Raw genomic sequence first — 17829 nt, 5'->3', positions numbered from 1 at the left:
CCGTCTGTCAACATTACTGGCAGTGGCCCTCTTCCCATCTCTGGTAGTCTGGATTCCGGTGCCATGAATGTCCTTCAGGTGTGTTGTCAAATCGCCTCTCATAGTTATCATTCTTGACCCTCATACTGATCGGAAGTTCCTTCGTGTAGCAACTCGCTCTGCTGCTCGATCGCCCATTCTTCCCCTGGAAGAAGGTGATCGTGGGCTTTTCGGTCGGACAGTACATTATCGAAGGATTCCTATCGTTACGGCAGTATAAGATCCTTCAGCAAAAGAAACCGCCAAAGGTGCTAGCGGAGGAGGTTTCGCAATCTGTCTTTGATAAGAGTCAGGTATGTTCCGGTAGCCACCCCCCTGTCACACACACATATATATGTGTTCTCTGTTAAATCTTCCATTAACACATTATCTTTCACGTTTACCATAGGCATATGGACGGGCAAAGGCCAAATTTGGCTTTGTGTCAGGCCTGTATAGCCAAATCCAGAACCTTGCATTCATCTACTACGATGTCCTGCCAAAATTGTGGGCTGTAACTGGCCTTTTCCTCACTCGCTACATGCCCGAGCGTTTTACCGGAGAAATCTCTCATACCTTGGCTTTCGTCTTTACCTTCAACGTGATCTCCACTGTCCTCTCCCTACCAACTTCATATTACAGCACCTTCGTCGTCGAGGAAAAATTCGGCTTCAACAAGCAGACGCTCAAACTATGGGTTACGGATATGCTCAAGGGACAATTGTTGGGCATCGTTCTTGGCACCCCGATCATCAGCGCAATTTTGAAAATCGTCCAGAAGACCGGCACCAGCTTCTTCTACTACCTATGGGTCTTTGGCATCTTTGTCCAACTATTCGCTATCAGTATCTACCCAATTGCCATTCTGCCGTTGTTTAACAAACTGACACCCCTGGAACCCGGAAAGCTGAAGACTGGTGTAGAGGACCTGGCCAGAAAACTCAATTTCCCGCTCAAGGAGCTGCATGTCATTGACGGTAGTAAGAGGAGCGCTCACAGCAATGCGTATTTCTATGGGCTCCCGTGGAAAAAGCATATTGTCATTTATGACACTTTGATTGAGAAGAGTGAGCCTGAGGAAGTTGTTGCGGTTCTGGGACATGAGTTGGGCCACTGGAGTCTTAACCATACTACTAAGCTTTTTGGAATTGCACAGGTATGTTGCAGAGGCCGCTGCTTTAAACATGAATGACGCATGACTAACTGGATTTATAACTTTTAGTTCCATATGTTCTACATCTTTGCACTTTTCTCTGCTTTTGTGAACAACAAATCATTGTACCAGGACTTTGGATTCACCAACGAGATGCCCATCATGATCGGTTTTATTCTATTCTCTGACGCCCTCGCCCCAATGGACGCCGTGGTTAAACTCCTAATGAACATCCTAAGCAGAAAATTTGAATTTGAAGCCGGTAGGCGTTTCCCTACCCCAACACCCCAGCTCAAAAGCCAACCATCGTTTACTTGACCTAACATGAAAAATGTGCTAGATGCCTTTGCTGTAAATCTCGGATACTCCACCGAGCTCGCCAAGTCGCTGCTCAAACTCCAGATTCAAAACCTTTCCACCATGGATGCAGACTGGATGTATGCCAGCTACCACTACTCCCATCCAATTCTCCCGGAAAGACTTGCCGCGCTCGGCTGGAGTGGGGGAAAAGTGACTGAGGGCAAATCGGAAGACAGTGAAAAGCCTGTTAAGGCTGCGGATCGGGAGCTGTGAAAAGTGGGACGAGAGTCTCTGCAGAATGTTGCGCATAGAGCTTGATGGTTAGAAAATTAGGAGATTCTATTAAAGACTCGGGAAATAAAACAAAATTTGTACGGCTATTTAGGCAGAATTTTTTTTTTTTTTTTTTTATTTTTCCTTTTTCCTTTTTCCTTTTTGCTTCTTTCATTCACTTGCTCGAGGAATTTTAGGGAAACCTTACCGGAGTTAAAGTGGTTTTCACCCTTTCAAACGCCAAACCAAAATCAGTATGTATCTCGCATCGTTCCAGCCGACAGAAAGAAAGGAAGCAAAAAAAGAAGCCCAAGCACGCTCCCAAAACCCCGTGTCACCCTGTAGTCGTAGTCTTCGATTTAGCCCTCTTCTCCTCCTTCCGCCTCTCTTTCTTCTTCCTCTTCCGCTCCTCCTTATCAATCACGCCCGTCTCTTGTCCAACCCCAGCCTCAAAACCTTGATCAGTATCCATCTGCATTTGCATCGACATCTGCGCCTGATCCCCCTCATCCCCCTCCCCCTCCCCAACGTCCATAACCTCCTGCGCCCGCTCATAGATCTCCAAATCTTGCCACCCATTATCCACCGCCTCTTTCCAATCTCTCCTCCCGTCCCCACCCCAATCTTCTCCATCCCCTCCAACCTCTCGTGATTTCAACGCAAATACCGGCCCGCCGCCCTCCCCATCCAACCTCGCAAGTGTCAAATCCCTCCCCAGTACCTCCCCCGCTAATCCCGCCTGGACGCGCTTCAAATTGTGGATGACGAGGTTTGGCGCGGAGCCTGCGTTTGCGGAGACGGGCCCGTGAGTGGAGAGGGCGGAGTCGGGTTGTAGGCTGGGGTCTGTGGCGGCTCGGTCGAGGTAGGCGGAGAGAAAGTCGTGGGCGACTGAGGGGGAGATGCGGTGGGTTTTTGAGCTGGAGCGGTGGATTGTGGTTGGGGGGAGGGGTTGCGGGGCGGATTGGAAGGCCATGGTGTATAGTTTTGGGTTATGGATTCTTTCTTTATTTCTTTCTGTTTTTTTTTTTTTTTTAAAAAAAAAAGAGGTGGTTGTATTCCGTCCTTGGGTTTGTCTCCTTTCTGCTTCGGTGGTGATGTGGTCTCCGTGAGTGGATTAGATTAGATTGGACGGATGGATATTATATTATTTTTTATTTTTGCTGTTGGACTGTATGAATTGGGGTATACGGGAAGACAGCTAAAAGTATTAATAGGGTATTTCGCACATGGGAGAAAGTATTTAACAAGCAAAAGAAATCCATAAAGAAATCAATATCTATTCCTGGCTGGCAGAAAAAGTTGTCGGACGAAATTTTTCCAGATCCGTCCATAAATTGACCCGAGCTTCAACCTTCACCGGCAAAACCTCAACCCCAGTTCTTGCTCATGTTTCAACATCGACGACAATTTCGGTGTCGAGCAATCAATCTTCCATAATGGCATGTCTGCATTGCCCAAGGCAAGCAGTATCCCTTTTCTCTGCGAGATCTCTCTTCGGATCGCTCCCACGGTATGTCCGCCCCTTGCGCTTCATGGATCGTCTCGACCCCCATTGAATCAAGTCCCCCTTCATCTAACCAGAGCAATTTCAACATAAATTCTAATTATTACAGCCGGTCTACTTCCTCCCTCTTCTTAAAATCTCGATCTCAATTCCGGTCCCGAATCCAATCACGCGCCTTCTCCCACCTCCTCTCCCGACAACAATCTACACCCCCATCCTCCGCAGATTCACAACCATCGACGCTCCTCCGCCTCCTCCAGCCCACTACCGCTACTGCCTCTCCCACTGCGCAATCCACTACAATTAGAGCGACAACAACCAGTTCCCCGCTACTATCACTATTAACATCGTCTTTTACCGGCGGTATTCCTACTCGCCCGTTCTCCTCCTCCGCAGCGCTCGGGGCGAAGCGGGATACATACAACCCTAGCCGCCGCGTGCAGAAGCGCCGCCATGGCTTCCTGGCGAGATTGAAGAGTCATAGTGGGCGAAAGATTTTGGCGAGGAGACGGGCGAAAGGGAGGAAGTATTTGAGCTGGTAGATGGAGAGGGTGTTTTTCCTTTCAATGACATCTTTTTTTTTTCTTTTCTTGCTATTTGTTACTGCTGTTATTTATGCTGAATTTTTGTTTATAAATGAAATACTTGATTGGGCTGGTTTGGATTTTCCGGGACGGAGATGTGTGGAGATTTCATGCTTCGTTCGGGCTTTGCTGTGTACGATATGCACAGGATAGATGCGGTAAAGAGAGTTGGGGAGGACGATTGAATCTACCGAATTCGGTGCCTGTTCCTCCCACTATTTGCGCCGCGGGGCGTGTTTGGATGTCCATGGGAAATATTCGTATGCTTTGCTTTACCATTTACCAGCGTGGCGTCTTTATCGAATAAGGCTTTGTACAGGATTTAGGTTGAAAATCCTTCCAGTCTTCACTCTTCAAAAACTTCGATGTATATCTGATATGTGCGATCAGTATCGTGCATGAGTCTTTGTTCTATCGTCCCTAGAATGTTTCTTGCTACATACTCACGGAGATCGTTATCAGTCAGTAGCTCTATATTTCGCCTTCTTGTATCTTGCGAGCTACCTTGGTATCTGAATAAATATGTTTTCTTTCCGCATTTATTTCAAATTCTAAATGTTACATCCTCAAATTATATTTTTGAGAGAAACAGGCACCTTTGTCGGAGTACATTGTTGCCTTCGAGATTGAGAGGTGATATAACATTTACCGTGTTATGGCTGATACAATAACACAGTACATATATAAATCTTCGTCATGTTCTCCTCTCCACCATCACCAATCACATAGAAACCAAAATACAAAGTAGAAAAAGGAAAAACATGAAGATCGGCCAGTGAAATCCTTCCATCTCTTAACCGATAGAGAGAAAAACCATAAAAATCAAATGGAACTCAATTTTTGGAAGACGAGACATGGCAACGCAGCACGAGTTAAATGCAATGCATCAGATGATAAAGGGGGACATTGAGGTCATTGGACAGGACAGGTGTTACAGAGAATTGGTATCAGTTTCGTTTGTTTCTTTTGCTTTTTTCTATATATCCCACTAGTTATTCTTATTTTTCATTTCAATGCCTTGGTAGTAAGATCCTTAAGAATTGTTCATTTTTCGCATATTCTCCTTCTTCTTATCCCTCTCCTTCACATTTCCCTACCCACTTGAATTAATTGATCTGCCTTTTCTTCTCTCTGTACCAGCCACATTATTTTTTTTTGGATAACCTCTTCTGCCCCTAGCGAAATTAGAGCCCCGGATTTTCCCTCGCGTTTTTGTATGACCATATCAAGGTGTAGCGGTCGCTGGTTGGACATGATGAGATAGACTAGGGGGCCGGGGATCGAGAGGGAAGTGAAATGACGAGAAGAGATCAACTCTCAGTCAATGATTGGTTCAAGCGTGTTTCCACTGGAACAAACATATCAGTATACGTATATTTTAACGGAAATAGTGGCCGGGAAGATAATTGAAGGCAAGACAAAAGAGAAAGAAGACCAAAAACAAGGGAAAGGGATAAGACGGAAGGAAGAAAAACTTACGCTACAATATTCGCCCACCCAATCAAACGCCAATGCTTATCAATCCGTCGACTCAGCGCAATTTTCTCCCCAACCTCGGTGCATGCAGGACTCGTTAAGCTCAATTTGGCGGCATCAGCCTTGACGCCCATCACCTTCGCACCCGTAGCCGTCGAGCCAATGTTAACCATTAGCACCTCATTCTTTGCCAGCTTGGATACCTTCGCCTGTTTCCCGTCTGCGGTCTTGACACCCAGCAATCGTCTGAGGAGGAAGTAGTTAACTTCGATTTCCGTGTAGATGGCTGGCAGACGGCCGCGATGGCCCAGGACGAAACCTAGTAGACGATCAGCCCGGCAGAGCGTTGGATCGACACGGGTTCCGACACCGATGAGGCCGCCGGGCACGGCGAATTTCAGATCATTCTGCTCGGCGAGGAGAGAGATGACGCGGCTAAAGATGGGTCGGCATTGGATCTTGCCCTGTTCGTCTTTGGTGACGATCCCCGGCCGGATTTCGATCTCATCACCTAGTTTGAGCACACCAGTAAGGATACTGCCACCCGCGACGCCACCTCGGAGGTCCTCGATCTCCGCGCCGGGCTTGTTGACGTCGAACGATCGGATGATGATCATGTGCGGGGCCGCTTGGAAGTCACGGACTGGCACGGGGATGTGCGACACGAGATACTCGTTGACGGCATCGATGTTGTATTTCAACTGGGCTGAGATGGGGATGATAGGCGATCCGTCCGCGACGGTGCCGCGGATGAATTTTAGTATCGACTGGTAGTGTTGTAGGGCACCGTCTTCGCGCATGAGGTCGACTTTGTTTTGGAGAATGATGATGCGGTTCAGTTTCATGATTTCAATTGCAGCCAGATGTTCCGATGTTTGTGGTTGAGGACAGGTTTCGTTGCCAGCAATTAGGAGGAGTGCTGCGTCCATGACAGCTGCTCCTGAAAGCATAGTGCTCATGAGGATGTCGTGTCCGGGGCAATCGACAAAGCTGGGATTTGCAATGTGTCAGCTGCGGGTCCACGAGAACATTTTTCAAATAATAATAAAAATTCCATATGAGCTAAACAAACTTACGAAACATGTCTGAGAAGACGATATCTGCCTGTGCATCCATCTCTTGCGCATGGAGGGTCTACCTCTTTCTCACTCTTGAAACTCCTATAGCAACCAGGGCGGGGACACTCTTCATTGTCACATTTGTAGACCTTGGCATTGGCATAACCCAGCTTGATGGTGATATTTCTCTCCTGTTCATTCTTGAATCTGACCGTTTGTACACCAGAGATAGCCTTCACCACCGTCGATTTGCCGTGTGCGACGTGTCCAATGGTGCCAATGTTGATCGTCGCTTGCCGTGCAATGATTTCTGGTGTCAGTGGCGTTAGGGTGGACAGGTCCAGAGTCTGCGGATCCGGCTGTTCTGGAAGCTCAGGTTTCTTCTCCGAAACCATCGGAGGCAATGAAGTTCGCGTCTTCAAGGCTGATTTGAGAGACTGACTGTCATGCTCATTGTCTTGATCGAGGGCTTCCTGGTCCTCGATATCGTCCGCGTTGTTGGCATTGCCCAGTACCGGGGAGCCCGGTTGGGAATCATCGTCAGAATAGTCGCTATGGGTAGCCATAATGGCGGTTTAATACTCGATAGCCCAGTTGTCAGTCGATACTGTGTTGGTCTTCCGAAATTGTAAGCCTGGTTGATCGCTGAGCTGGGATATTTGCTGGACGGTATAATTTTGGCGAGCAGCTTATCTGTGGGGTATTGTGTTCTGGACCCTTAGATGGAAGAATGAGAAGGTATATTTGCTTCACTTCTGTGGCAACCGGCAACAGAATTAAGCCACTGGGAATGCGAAGCGCTCCTAAGACGGCGAGGATAGGCTCTGGTGTATATGGAGTCTAGAGATTGAAGTCTTAATATATGCTTGTCGCCCGTCGATGATTTTTCTGCAATGAGATCAGAACTGTCACGTGCATTAGTGACTCATCAACCCTAATTTGAAGTCATTGTATTAGATGGATGGAGACTGCGTGGGTATAATGAAACTGATTTTATTTCTATAATACTCATACTCATAGTATTGGCTTGGGTATCCAGGGAAAGATTTTGTAGACCGTACCCAATGGGACAACTTCAATGCGGGAGAATTATATTAATCCTCACCGTCTGAGCCACTACTATCCTCATCCTCATTACTCCCCGAAAAGTCACTGTCATCCAAGTCACCCGTAGGAGGGGCCAGCATAACAAATGCCTTCATGCATGTGATGCGGTTGCTAGATTCATATGTGCCTAGAAGTCTTCCAACTTGAACCACGGCAGTACTGGCACTGGCAGATGGGATTCCATTTTTCAGCTCCTTTGAATCCAACCTGCCCTTTTTGTTTCCAGGAAATCGATCTCCAACGGCTGCTGGAAACTCTGCCTCATTCAGCATCCACAGTTTCACGGCACCGTCGCTGCCAGCGGTGACTATTAGGAATGTTTTATTGTTATTCCATCCTTGAGCTTTCACGGGCAGGACTTCAAAATCTTTGATGCGGCTTGATTGGCCGTGGTCTTTCCCACCTAATTGTGCTATTAGTTGCGCTTCTGGGATAGGGGATTTCGTATCGTCTTTATTAGACCCCGCTGTGCTCTGGGATTGTGGTCTGGATTTAGTAGAATAAAACAAAATCCGTCCATCCTCGGTTGATACGGCAAGTAATTCACGTTTATTCCCGCCAACCATGTCCACATCGATGTATTTCAACTGGTGAAGCTTTGTTCGCGGTGATGGGAGTAATACCTGTGTGGGGACGGAATCCTGTCCATCTGATATCAGTAAATCGCCCAGGGATACTAGCAACAATATATGCGAATGAGCAACATACTATTCCAAAAACCACAGCCCCCCGTTCAAATGCAACAGCAAATTCTTCTCCCTCCGAGTCCCACGATATCCGTCGCCCTTCACCACTGCTATATTTGCCCTCTAAAACCGATTCGAGAATCCTCCTATCAAAATTCAACACCCCAGCCTTCCTTCCTGTAACTAAATTCCACAGACGCATGCACTTTTCCCCTCTCCCCACTGTGAGCATGAGTTTCATGCTAGGATGCACCGCGAAATCATTCACGCCCGCAGGAGCACCACCGGGAGGCGCAGTGTCCCCGCTGGGTCTTCCTTGGACCTTTGGCCGGGGCACTTTTATCGTCGAAACCACTAACCAGTCCCTAGTTCTGGTGACTGCTATTGTATTATCCTCAGCGGCTGAAAGCAACTTGGAGCGCGAAGGGAAATACAGAGCTGTGATGGCAGAGGAATGGTGGAGTAGGGAGCCCAACTCCCGATTCTTGGGGTTTTCGAGGATTTTGTTTCCTGCCAACGTCGGGATTGTGGGGAACTTGGTGCTGTCCGATGCTGGAGGCGAGGATGCCGATAAAGTGTATAGATTGACGCGTTCATCGGTGCCACCGCTGGCCAGCATGACTTTCTGCAGTCCGTCCGATTGCTGGTGGTTTTGCTCTGGTAGGGGCCCCAAGGCTAGACATTTGATGGCAGAGGCATGAGCTTGGAACAGGAAGTTGTCGACGAACTGAACTGACTGAGTTGGCTCGTCGTCAGTAGATGGTTCGAAAACGGTAGCAGTTATCCCGTGCAAGATCCGTTCGTATGATCCAGTGATAATCTGGATAGTGACCGCGTTTGGTGTCCGTATCTGTTGTTCTGACGCACAGTCCTGCTTCTGGGAGTTGGCATTGCCATTTTCATTGACATCTGCCTTGAGAGCTTTCCTAGTCGCCTCCTGCTTGTGACCGGCATCGTCTCTCTTTCGTTTTGCCATGGGAGAGATTGGTATATCGGGGCTGGATGGATCGCTAGATATCTATATTAGATAGATGTATCAGGCAACCTGAGACCAATTAGCAAAAGTTATACACAATAATGCAAAATCACAACCCAGAGATAACAGCAGAAGCAAACTGAAGCCCGCTTTACCTCGATGCCGGATTGTTGCCAGGCTATCAGGTGTCATCCAACATCCCGTTCTCTGCTCGTTGCCACAAACGCCAAAAAAAAATAAATTTTGCTTGGGAGCGGCGGCGTCCGCTGAAACTAAGCTCCGTGGTAGGCCACCAGTACCCGGTACCTCGCCCACCACCAGCTCTGGTACCAGGGCCGAAGTACCTCCCCAACTCCGCCGGCGGTTGACTCCTGCCTCGTCTCGGTTTCTCTCTCCCTCACCAAACTGACCAGACTCACCACCCCCATCCGCGCCCTGCAACCACACCCACTGCCCCATCACAACGCCATCACTTCCATCTATTCCGAGCGATTTTTCTTGCTTGTATGCCCTCGCTATCATCCTATCTCCCGCTTTCTGCGCGTAAATCGGATGTTGGCTGCCCGAGATAGGCTCGATGCTCCGTGACGAGCTGCTACGGTCCAAGCATGATGAGATCGCGTATGTATTTGCTTATTCCAACCGATCCAAAATTCTCTCTGGGCTCTCTGAACTTCGAATTTTCGCTTACTGTAATTTTTAGACGTTGTTTGTTGTCGCGGAAGCGCAAACTGAGCGAGCTCTATTTTGCGACCGTGGGCTTTCCTGCTGCGACCGATGGCTCCCCCAAGCACCACCAATACCAGCAGCGGGAACAGGAATTTCTCGACGCCAACGACATTACAAAGTATGTCCCTTTGTTCCATTCTACTCCTGTCATCCTAGCATTACCCACTGTCATTTTTCGCTTGTATAAATTCGAACTAATCCATCCATATCCAGAGGCCGACTTTTCGATGCACGCACGCTTCCTCGCCGACCGGAACCCCCATCCCTTCAGGTTTCTCCAACGGATGAAAAGCTTAGCCAAGGATCTCTAGGTACAAGTGCAGCGGATCGCATTACGGATGGCCATGCAGTTGGACTCGTTTCTTTGCCGGCTGGGATCACAGCCCCGTCACCAAAATTGTCTTCCGCAGGCCACCATGGCGAACTGGAAACCCAGGATACCTCGCGACCCCAGGATCGAATCCGCACTGGAGATACGGAGTCCGTGGTAGCCCAAGCCGGTTCCGACCAATTGCCCATCCCTAAAACAACACTCAACGCTTCTCACGAGGCCATACGTGAGAAGGAAGCATCGTCACCTTCCTCGACCCAACAGACCGTTGCTGCTACTGTAACTCCTGTTACTGATCTTGATATGGATGAAGCTCCTGACAGTAGGGACAAAACTGATAGTGGCGAAATCCTCGCTGTGGAAAGTGTCTTACCTATTGGCCCTGGAAAAACCGTCGCTGAGATCCAGGGTAATGCTACGGGTGCGTCGTCGTCCACTTTGGACGCCCTTGAATGTCAACATGGAAAGAACTCTGCCAATTTGCCTTGCCTGGTTACCGATGCTTCTCCAAAAAGTACTGACCAGCCTCTATCTCCAGCTTCTTCCCGGGGTCAATTATCAAGCTCCACCTCTGTATCTGATAGAACTCCAGCGAGTAGCCCAGCCAAGGACCAGCCGCAACGAGAACCACAAAATGAAGCTCCAACCCCCCCCCAGAGCGGAGGAGGCATCTTAGGCCCTATGGATACCGCAGATGTATCAGCTGCACATAGAGCTCCGGCCACCCCGGATGAACAACTGAAATTTGAAGCCGAGCAATCGAGCAGACAACAAGCCGCAGCAGCTGTGAAAGTAACCAAAAGTGTGCCTAGTAGGGGCTCTGCGTTTTCATCCTTCCAGCCTACTCCAGAGAATTCATTTTCATCTCTAAAGAAACCACCTGACGGTTATAATGAATCTAATTTTTCTACTCAATCCAAAACCTCCGTTGCCCCCGACGATCGACCCATGGTTAATGGCTCTCTTCGACTTGATACAGAGAGAGGTAAATCAGAGCTACTATCAAAGGTCCACGAATCCAGTTCGGCGCCAGAAGGTCTTACTCTGCCAGAAGGTGCCAGTGGCTCACCACTCCCCGGTATTGCCCGAAAAGCATCACTCCCAGTTGGGGCGGCGCAGAATCAATTCCAGCCAGAGCGTATGACAACAAGAGTTTCTTCAGGAGCAATTCGCCACCGGTCTGTCTCTGAAATCCTAGGGGAAACTCCTAAGTTAGCTGCGGATAAAACTTCCGAAAAGGCTGTATCGGAATCACCCACGGCGACTTCTGAAAGTTCTCCGGGCCGTTCTCGTCTCAAGAACAAAAGGGAAAACCAAAAGGAGCGAAGCAAGCTCTCAACTGTAGTTTTCCCCAAGCAACAAACTGCTGCTGAGAAAAGCGAGACAGCAGACTTGGTTCGGGCTCCGTCAGGGCATTCGAGATCTCTGAATGAAGAAAAGGATTACCTCTTCACCCTTTTCCAGGCCAAAGCACACTACCCTCCCCGCAGTATGCACCTAAGTTCTCTCCTCTCCACTGCGCACAAAACCCTTACAACCGCAAACCACTTTGTTGAGTATCAAGAACAAATGGGCTGTCGGTTGTTAAAACGAATTTACCAGCTCCAGCACGCGAATCGTTGGCCCCTTCGCCAATTACAACGGTCTACAGAACCTGAGCGATCAGGGACACACTGGGACATTCTGCTGGATCATATGAAATGGATGCGAACAGATTTCAGAGAAGAGCGGAAATGGAAAATCGCCGCTGCGAAGAGATGTGCAGATTGGTGCGTTGAATACGTTAATGCTCCTGGTGAACGCAAAGTGGAGTTGCGGATAACAGTTCGAACTCCACCCACTACTGGTAAGCTGGGTGAGAGCGGTCACAACAAGAATGCCCCATCGTATAGTGACGATAGGGTTGATGATGTTTTGCCTCACTCACAACCGACTCCTGATTTAATCATGGAAGATGATTCTGTCAGCGAAGGTTTTAACGATGAAATCCATCCAGATCTATCTGATGGCGTTGTTCCCGCAGCGATATTTTCGCTTGGTTCGGATGAGTTTACATTTGGGATGGAACGAACCCCGGCTTTTGAAAAAATTCTAGAAGAGCTTCCGCTTTATGCTCCCATCGATATTTCACCAGAAACCAATTTACCACAGTTTAAACGCCCGCCGGACTCGTCGTGGCGAAAGGAGCTGTTACCTGTTTCCAAATTTGCTACGGGAAAATTGGAATTTACTAACAAACAGCCGCCTCGTAAGCGAAGCCGATATGATTACTCTGATAATGATGACGACGATGTCGATGCCATTGAAATCCCCCCTGAGCAAACTAATGTTGCCCTCTTCCAGTCGCAAAATAAGCATATACGTGATCGTATACATCCTGGTCAGGTATTCAGACCTCCCACCGAGTTCCTGATGCCATCTCTAGGATTTTATGAGTCACGGCAACCTTCGCAATGGACCTGCGCTGAAGAAGACGAGCTTAGGCGAATTGTTAAGGAGTACTCGTTTAACTGGTCGCTCATATCGGCTTGCTTGACTCCCTCGTCGTTATTTACCTCGGGCGCGGATAGGCGGACCCCCTGGGAATGTTTTGAAAAGTGGGTTCAGCTAGAAGGGCTTCCTACGGAGATGCTGAAGACTCCGTACTTTAGAGCATACACCTCTAGAGTGGAGTCGGCGCAGCGGACTGTCCTTGCAGCTCAACAACTGCAGCAACAACAGCAGCAGGCACAAGCGCAAGCGCAGGCGCAGCCCCAGCAGCAGGGTAGCAATCCACCACCAACACCAACGGCAATTCTTCGGAGACGGCCTACGACACCCATGAGAGTGGAACGGAAGAGGTCCTCCAGACACTTAGCGCTCCTTGATGGCATGAGGAAATTATCTAAGAAACGGGAAACCTTGCTTCAGAAACAGCAGCATGGTATGAAATACCTTTAAAATCACGCGCATGTGACAGACTCTTCAAATTTTGTGTATTTTGTGCTAATTTTATGTGCATCTCCTCCCTTAACAGCTACCCATTTGGCAGCTTCACGAAAGCTTAATGAAGTGAACCAACCACGACCACCAATATCGACTCCAGCAGAATTCAGTCGTTTAAAACATGAGAGGGAGTTGAAGATTCAGGAGACCCAGGAACAATATAAGCAGGCGATGATAGCACAGCGAGTAAGTTGTATCACATATTTGTCCATTTGCTCTTTATCCTAACCGACTCGTTCTTTTTAGATGGCGATGGCGCAACGCGTTGCACAGCAGCAGCAAGCACAGCATCAGCAGCAGGCCCAGCAGCTCCAGCAGGCTCAACAGCAGGCTCAACAGCAACACCGGCAAATGCCGAACCAGCAAGCCTTGGTAAATGGGGTGCCTCCACGAACTACTGCTAGTGCGCCTCCGAATGGCGTTATCCAGGCAATTCCTACCCCATCTGGTCTTCCTAATGGTCTGCCAGCCACTGCAGCAATGCCCCAATCTCGACCCCACCCTGGCATGCAGCTGCCAAATGGTGTTCAGGTCAATGGCATTCCAAATGCAAGCATGGGACTGAAGATGATACCTCAGCCTGGCATCCCGCCGGCAATGAATGGGCGTCCAGGCATACCTACCCAAGGGTCTCCGGACAATGCGCGTATCATCCGTGAAGCCAGTCGCGTACAAGAAGAGCAGCAACGTATGGTACAGTCACGCCAACAGCTTCAGAATCAACAACAATCATTCATCTCTCAAGGACCTCCTCATTCCTCTAACATGAACATTGGAAATATGAACGTTAACCCCAATAATCCTACAATGCTATCATTCCAAGCCGCGAGCGGCGCCAACAGCCCTTCTTTCCATGCTCCCTCTCTTGCTCAGGGGGTCTCTACTCCGTCCCCTCGACTCAACCATGCAAACGTTCTCGCAACCGCCGCTGCAGGGCTCCCGACTCTAGCCAGCATCCAAAACACCATCCAGCGAACCAACCCAAACATGTCCCAGGAGCAAATCACCAAACTAGCTACCGAAAGGCTCCAACACATTCAACAACAGCGTATGTCCCAGGCAGCTATGAACGCAGCCACCGGAAACATGAGCTCCATGCAGACTAGCTACCAAATGCACCATGATGGCAACATGCACCAACTGGCACACGCGAACATGCCGAATGGCGGCTCGCCAGCTTCGATGCAAACGCACCAGACGCAGGGATACTCGCCGCTGATGCGCGTGGCACAGCCTGTGCAGCAGCCGAACCGGATGGGCGTGAATGGATCGCCAGCAATGAACGCGGCCATGGCTGTTCAGCAGGGCCGAAGTGCGACGGCACAGACACATCGGAGTGCAAGTGGGCCCGGGTCCGGCCCGGGTGCGGGTCAAGCTTCAAACCCAGGGCAAGGTCCTGGTGTAGGTCCTGTTGCGGGGAAGAGCCCACGGCCGCCACAAGCGCAGATGGCATCGAGTTGAATTATAAATAAAAACTATTTCCTTTCCAAAATTATATGTGTTGGCAATGGCTAGGGTTTTCGTTGTAATGTTCCTCCTACACATACCTACCTACCTACCTTCTTGTTTTTCTACACCCTATACACCAAATCACCTACCCGGCCTGCCATAGATTTCTCACCCTCTTCTTTCTTGTACATATAATTTAACGAAGAGGATTTAATTTAGCCGCTACTCACCCTTCATATGCCAAGCAACAAAAAGAGAAAAACACTCCTCCATCTGCACTAACCTTCTGGACTTCGCGGTTGGTTCAACGATTTTTTATTTCTTAATTTTTTTTGTTTCTTTTCCCCCTTTTATAAGTTATGCGCTGTTGAACTGGCACCAGGCGAGCGGGATTGTTCTCTTATTGTTCTTGGTTTGGTTTGGTTCTTACTGTTTTTCCTCCTGAGGGGTTAGGTATTATTGCTCTAGTTATGGTATACTACTGGGTGAGGGGGATTCTTACATTTTCGCGTTTTTGTTGTTTGTTGTTTTGTTTCTTCTCTTTCCCTTTCTTCCATCTTCTCTTGTCTTCAGTTGTCCTTGTTTCTTTTTGCGTGGCTCTGACAACTATGTATTTGTATTGATAGAAGGGCCATTTTCAGTGGTTCCTCTTTGCCTTTTTTTTTCAATTTTTTTTTTTTTTTTATTTTTCTACTATGATGTGAAGTGCTTTGTTTCCAGCCATAGCATTGGTTTCTTTTCCTTTCTTTTCCTTTCTTTTCCTTTCTCATTTTCTCTGGTGGTTTGTGGTCTTTGCATCGTGCAATAGACGGGAGGAGATGAGAGGAATATGTGCGATGAGAAAAAGTTAGTGATGTTATGACTGATGTGAGCATGCAATAATAATTCTGTTCATTGTGTGAATCCTTCATGGGTTTTCTTGAAAATAGTAAATAAATAAAATAAAAGAGGAAGAAATCCCTTTCCATAATGAGCATTTCATATTTGCCGGAGCGCGCTTACCGCGTCTAGCCATTTGCCACCAACGTCGCCCGAGCCGCTAAGCTGCATCGACAAATCCACCACGCAAAAGGAGCCCCATCTCAAACTCCCCCCAAAATCCAATGACACACCAAACAGCATAGTTCGGAATCTCCTTGTTTCTTTTCTTTTCTTTTCCCCTTTCCTCTCGTTCTATTCTCATCTCCTCTCTGGCCTGGGCTGCGGTATCCCACTCCTGTCGCAGCTATGGCTTCCGAAGACCTCGACCACAGCCCGAAACCAAAACCCTTCTCCATCTCCCTCGCTTCCTCCTCACAAAAGAAGAAACCATCCCCATCATCTTCGATGTCCACTACTAGACGCACAGATAGCGCTGCCTCCTCTTCATCCTCGAAGCCCACACCCGAAATCCTCCCTCGTCGCCCCCGCACATTCCAGGACCATGACTCCGATAACGAAGACAGCCATCAACCTCCTGTCGTGGAGGAAGTGACGGGCTTCGACCGCGAAGCTGGCGGTGCCATAAGCGCCCAAAGGCGTGCGGAGCAGGAGAAGCAACCACTCGTCATCAAAGTTGAAAGCAAAAACAATTGGCAGCAAAGACCGTGGCTGAGGAAGAGAGGGGGGTTGAATTTGTTGCCGAAGGAGGTTAGGGCGCAGAGAGAGGCGGAGGCGAGCGGCATCGTTGCTGCTGATGAGACGACGGAGGCTGAGGGCCCGAGTATGAAATTTGGGCTAACCCTTGCTGGAGAATTGAAGGCGGCGGGGGTAGATGGCGATGTCAAAATGGCGGGTGCTGGCGGTGTGGAAAAAGAAAGGAAAGATGTGGACACTCGGGTTGAGGGGCAGGGGGAGACATCGGAGAGGCCCTTAACGCAGGATGAGATTGCTATGCAGGCTCTTATACGTGAGAGCAAGGTAGATGGGGAAGAAACGACAAGGCGGTCCGATCTCGTTATCCCTGGGAAAAGGAAGGAGAGGGATGAGGATGAATATGGAAATGAAGATTATGGTGCGGAAGACGGGCGGTTTGATGAGACGAAGTCATTCCGTGCTGATGTTGCGTCGAGGCCCGATCCAGCTAGTTTGGCGGCTTATAGTGCCATTCCTGTGGAGGAGTTTGGGGCTGCATTGTTGCGCGGTATGGGATGGAAGGATGGAGAACCTATTGGTAGGGGAAAATATGGAAGTTCGAATGCGAAAGCTGCTACGAAGGCCCGCATTCCAGAGAGGAGGCCCGGGTATCTAGGCATCGGAGCCAAGGAAATTCCGGGCAAGGATAAGGCGGGTAGCGGTTCTGAAGTTGAGTTGGGCGCTTGGGGCAAGTCGGCCATGAGGAAGGCTAAGAAGCCTGGCGAGGGGCTTTATACCCCTGTTCTCATGAGGAATAAGAAGACAGGGGAGATGGTTACGCAGGAGGAGTTTAATCGCTTGGTTAAGGCGGGTGAGGAACGAGGGCTTAAAAAGGACGGTGACGATAGCTGGCGTGAAAGGAGGGATCGGAATTTGCAGTTGAATGGAAGAAATAAACTGCGTGATTGGGATCGCCGTTCTGAACGGGATTATGACAACGATAGTGGTGAGGGCGATGGATATAAGTCCCGTAGAAACGGGAGTGGAACATCCGGCGATAGTTATAGGGCCAGAGATAAGAGGAGACGTCATGAGGATCGCGAAGCTGGCGCGAGTGATAGCGGGTTGGAGGATCGATACACTAGGGACCGTGGAAGTGATCGTGATGATCGGGATCGAGATCGGAAACACAGGAGTAGCCGGAGATCATATGACGACGATGGTGATGATGGCCACAGGCCCCGTCCTTCATCTTCATCTTCGAGACGTGATCGCGACGCACACAGAGACTCGCATCGGGATAGAAATAGGTACTCCACAAACGATAAAAGAGATCGCTATGATAGGGACGACAACGAAAGGAGTCGGTCGCGTCGTGAGGAAGTGTATTGAAATGCATATTAGATACCCATTCAAAGGTCCACTGGCTTCATGATGTTATATTAGAGTTGGGATGTAATATAGGGACTGCTCATGTAATGAACAATAATACATACGAAAATTCATATATTATGTAGGTTAAATATCGTCTATCATTCCTTGCATCAAAAAGGGTATCCCTTTGCCCGTCTATTTTTCGGTAAATCCCGCGAATTTTTCAAAACCAGCATTTTATGTATTATCGTACAACCAAAAAAATAAAAGGG

General features: G+C 48.8%; 7 protein-coding genes across 7 annotated transcripts; 4 read left to right on the top strand and 3 right to left on the bottom strand.

Annotated features, from left to right (window-relative positions):
* Positions 1 to 9: 9 nt before the first annotated feature.
* Positions 10 to 1874, top strand: HCBG_00087 (CaaX prenyl protease; the record flags this gene model as incomplete). Its single annotated transcript, XM_045427137.1, has 5 exons — positions 10 to 78; positions 150 to 332; positions 428 to 1174; positions 1241 to 1433; positions 1512 to 1874. The coding sequence occupies 5 exons, from the start codon at positions 64 to 66 to the stop codon at positions 1742 to 1744; spliced, it is 1371 nt and encodes a 456-aa protein (XP_045291112.1).
* Positions 1875 to 2078: 204 nt separating this feature from the next.
* On the bottom strand, positions 2079 to 2717 carry HCBG_00086 (uncharacterized protein; the record flags this gene model as incomplete). The annotated part of the gene is made up of 1 exon (XM_045427136.1): positions 2079 to 2717. The coding sequence occupies one exon, from the start codon at positions 2715 to 2717 to the stop codon at positions 2079 to 2081; it is 639 nt and encodes a 212-aa protein (XP_045291111.1).
* Positions 2718 to 3256: 539 nt separating this feature from the next.
* Positions 3257 to 4077, top strand: HCBG_00085 (60S ribosomal protein L34; the record flags this gene model as incomplete). The annotated part of the gene is made up of 1 exon (XM_045427135.1): positions 3257 to 4077. One exon carries the CDS (start codon positions 3257 to 3259, stop codon positions 3788 to 3790), a length of 534 nt encoding a protein of 177 aa, XP_045291110.1.
* Positions 4078 to 4762: 685 nt separating this feature from the next.
* HCBG_00084 (eukaryotic translation initiation factor 2 gamma subunit) lies at positions 4763 to 6932 on the bottom strand (the record flags this gene model as incomplete). The annotated part of the gene is made up of 3 exons (XM_045427134.1): positions 4763 to 5180; positions 5312 to 6298; positions 6385 to 6932. 3 exons carry the CDS (start codon positions 6930 to 6932, stop codon positions 5150 to 5152), a joined length of 1566 nt encoding a protein of 521 aa, XP_045291109.1.
* Positions 6933 to 7460: 528 nt separating this feature from the next.
* On the bottom strand, positions 7461 to 9135 carry HCBG_00083 (uncharacterized protein; the record flags this gene model as incomplete). Its single annotated transcript, XM_045427133.1, has 3 exons — positions 7461 to 7876; positions 8021 to 8114; positions 8182 to 9135. 3 exons carry the CDS (start codon positions 9133 to 9135, stop codon positions 7461 to 7463), a joined length of 1464 nt encoding a protein of 487 aa, XP_045291108.1.
* A 577-nt stretch (positions 9136 to 9712) lies between these two features.
* On the top strand, positions 9713 to 14641 carry HCBG_00082 (MYB and HSA domain-containing protein; the record flags this gene model as incomplete). Its single annotated transcript, XM_045427132.1, has 4 exons — positions 9713 to 9756; positions 10078 to 13118; positions 13212 to 13366; positions 13427 to 14641. 4 exons carry the CDS (start codon positions 9713 to 9715, stop codon positions 14639 to 14641), a joined length of 4455 nt encoding a protein of 1484 aa, XP_045291107.1.
* A 1215-nt stretch (positions 14642 to 15856) lies between these two features.
* Positions 15857 to 17575, top strand: HCBG_00081 (pre-mRNA-splicing factor spp2; the record flags this gene model as incomplete). The annotated part of the gene is made up of 1 exon (XM_045427131.1): positions 15857 to 17575. The coding sequence occupies one exon, from the start codon at positions 15857 to 15859 to the stop codon at positions 17573 to 17575; it is 1719 nt and encodes a 572-aa protein (XP_045291106.1).
* Between the last annotated feature and the right edge of the window lie 254 nt (positions 17576 to 17829).

Source organism: Histoplasma capsulatum (assembly GCF_000150115.1).
Source record: "Histoplasma capsulatum G186AR genomic scaffold supercont2.1, whole genome shotgun sequence".
NCBI lineage: Eukaryota > Fungi > Ascomycota > Eurotiomycetes > Onygenales > Ajellomycetaceae > Histoplasma > Histoplasma capsulatum.
The sequence above is the reverse complement of the archived record's forward strand: the minus strand, read 5'-3'. Positions and strand labels throughout refer to the sequence as shown.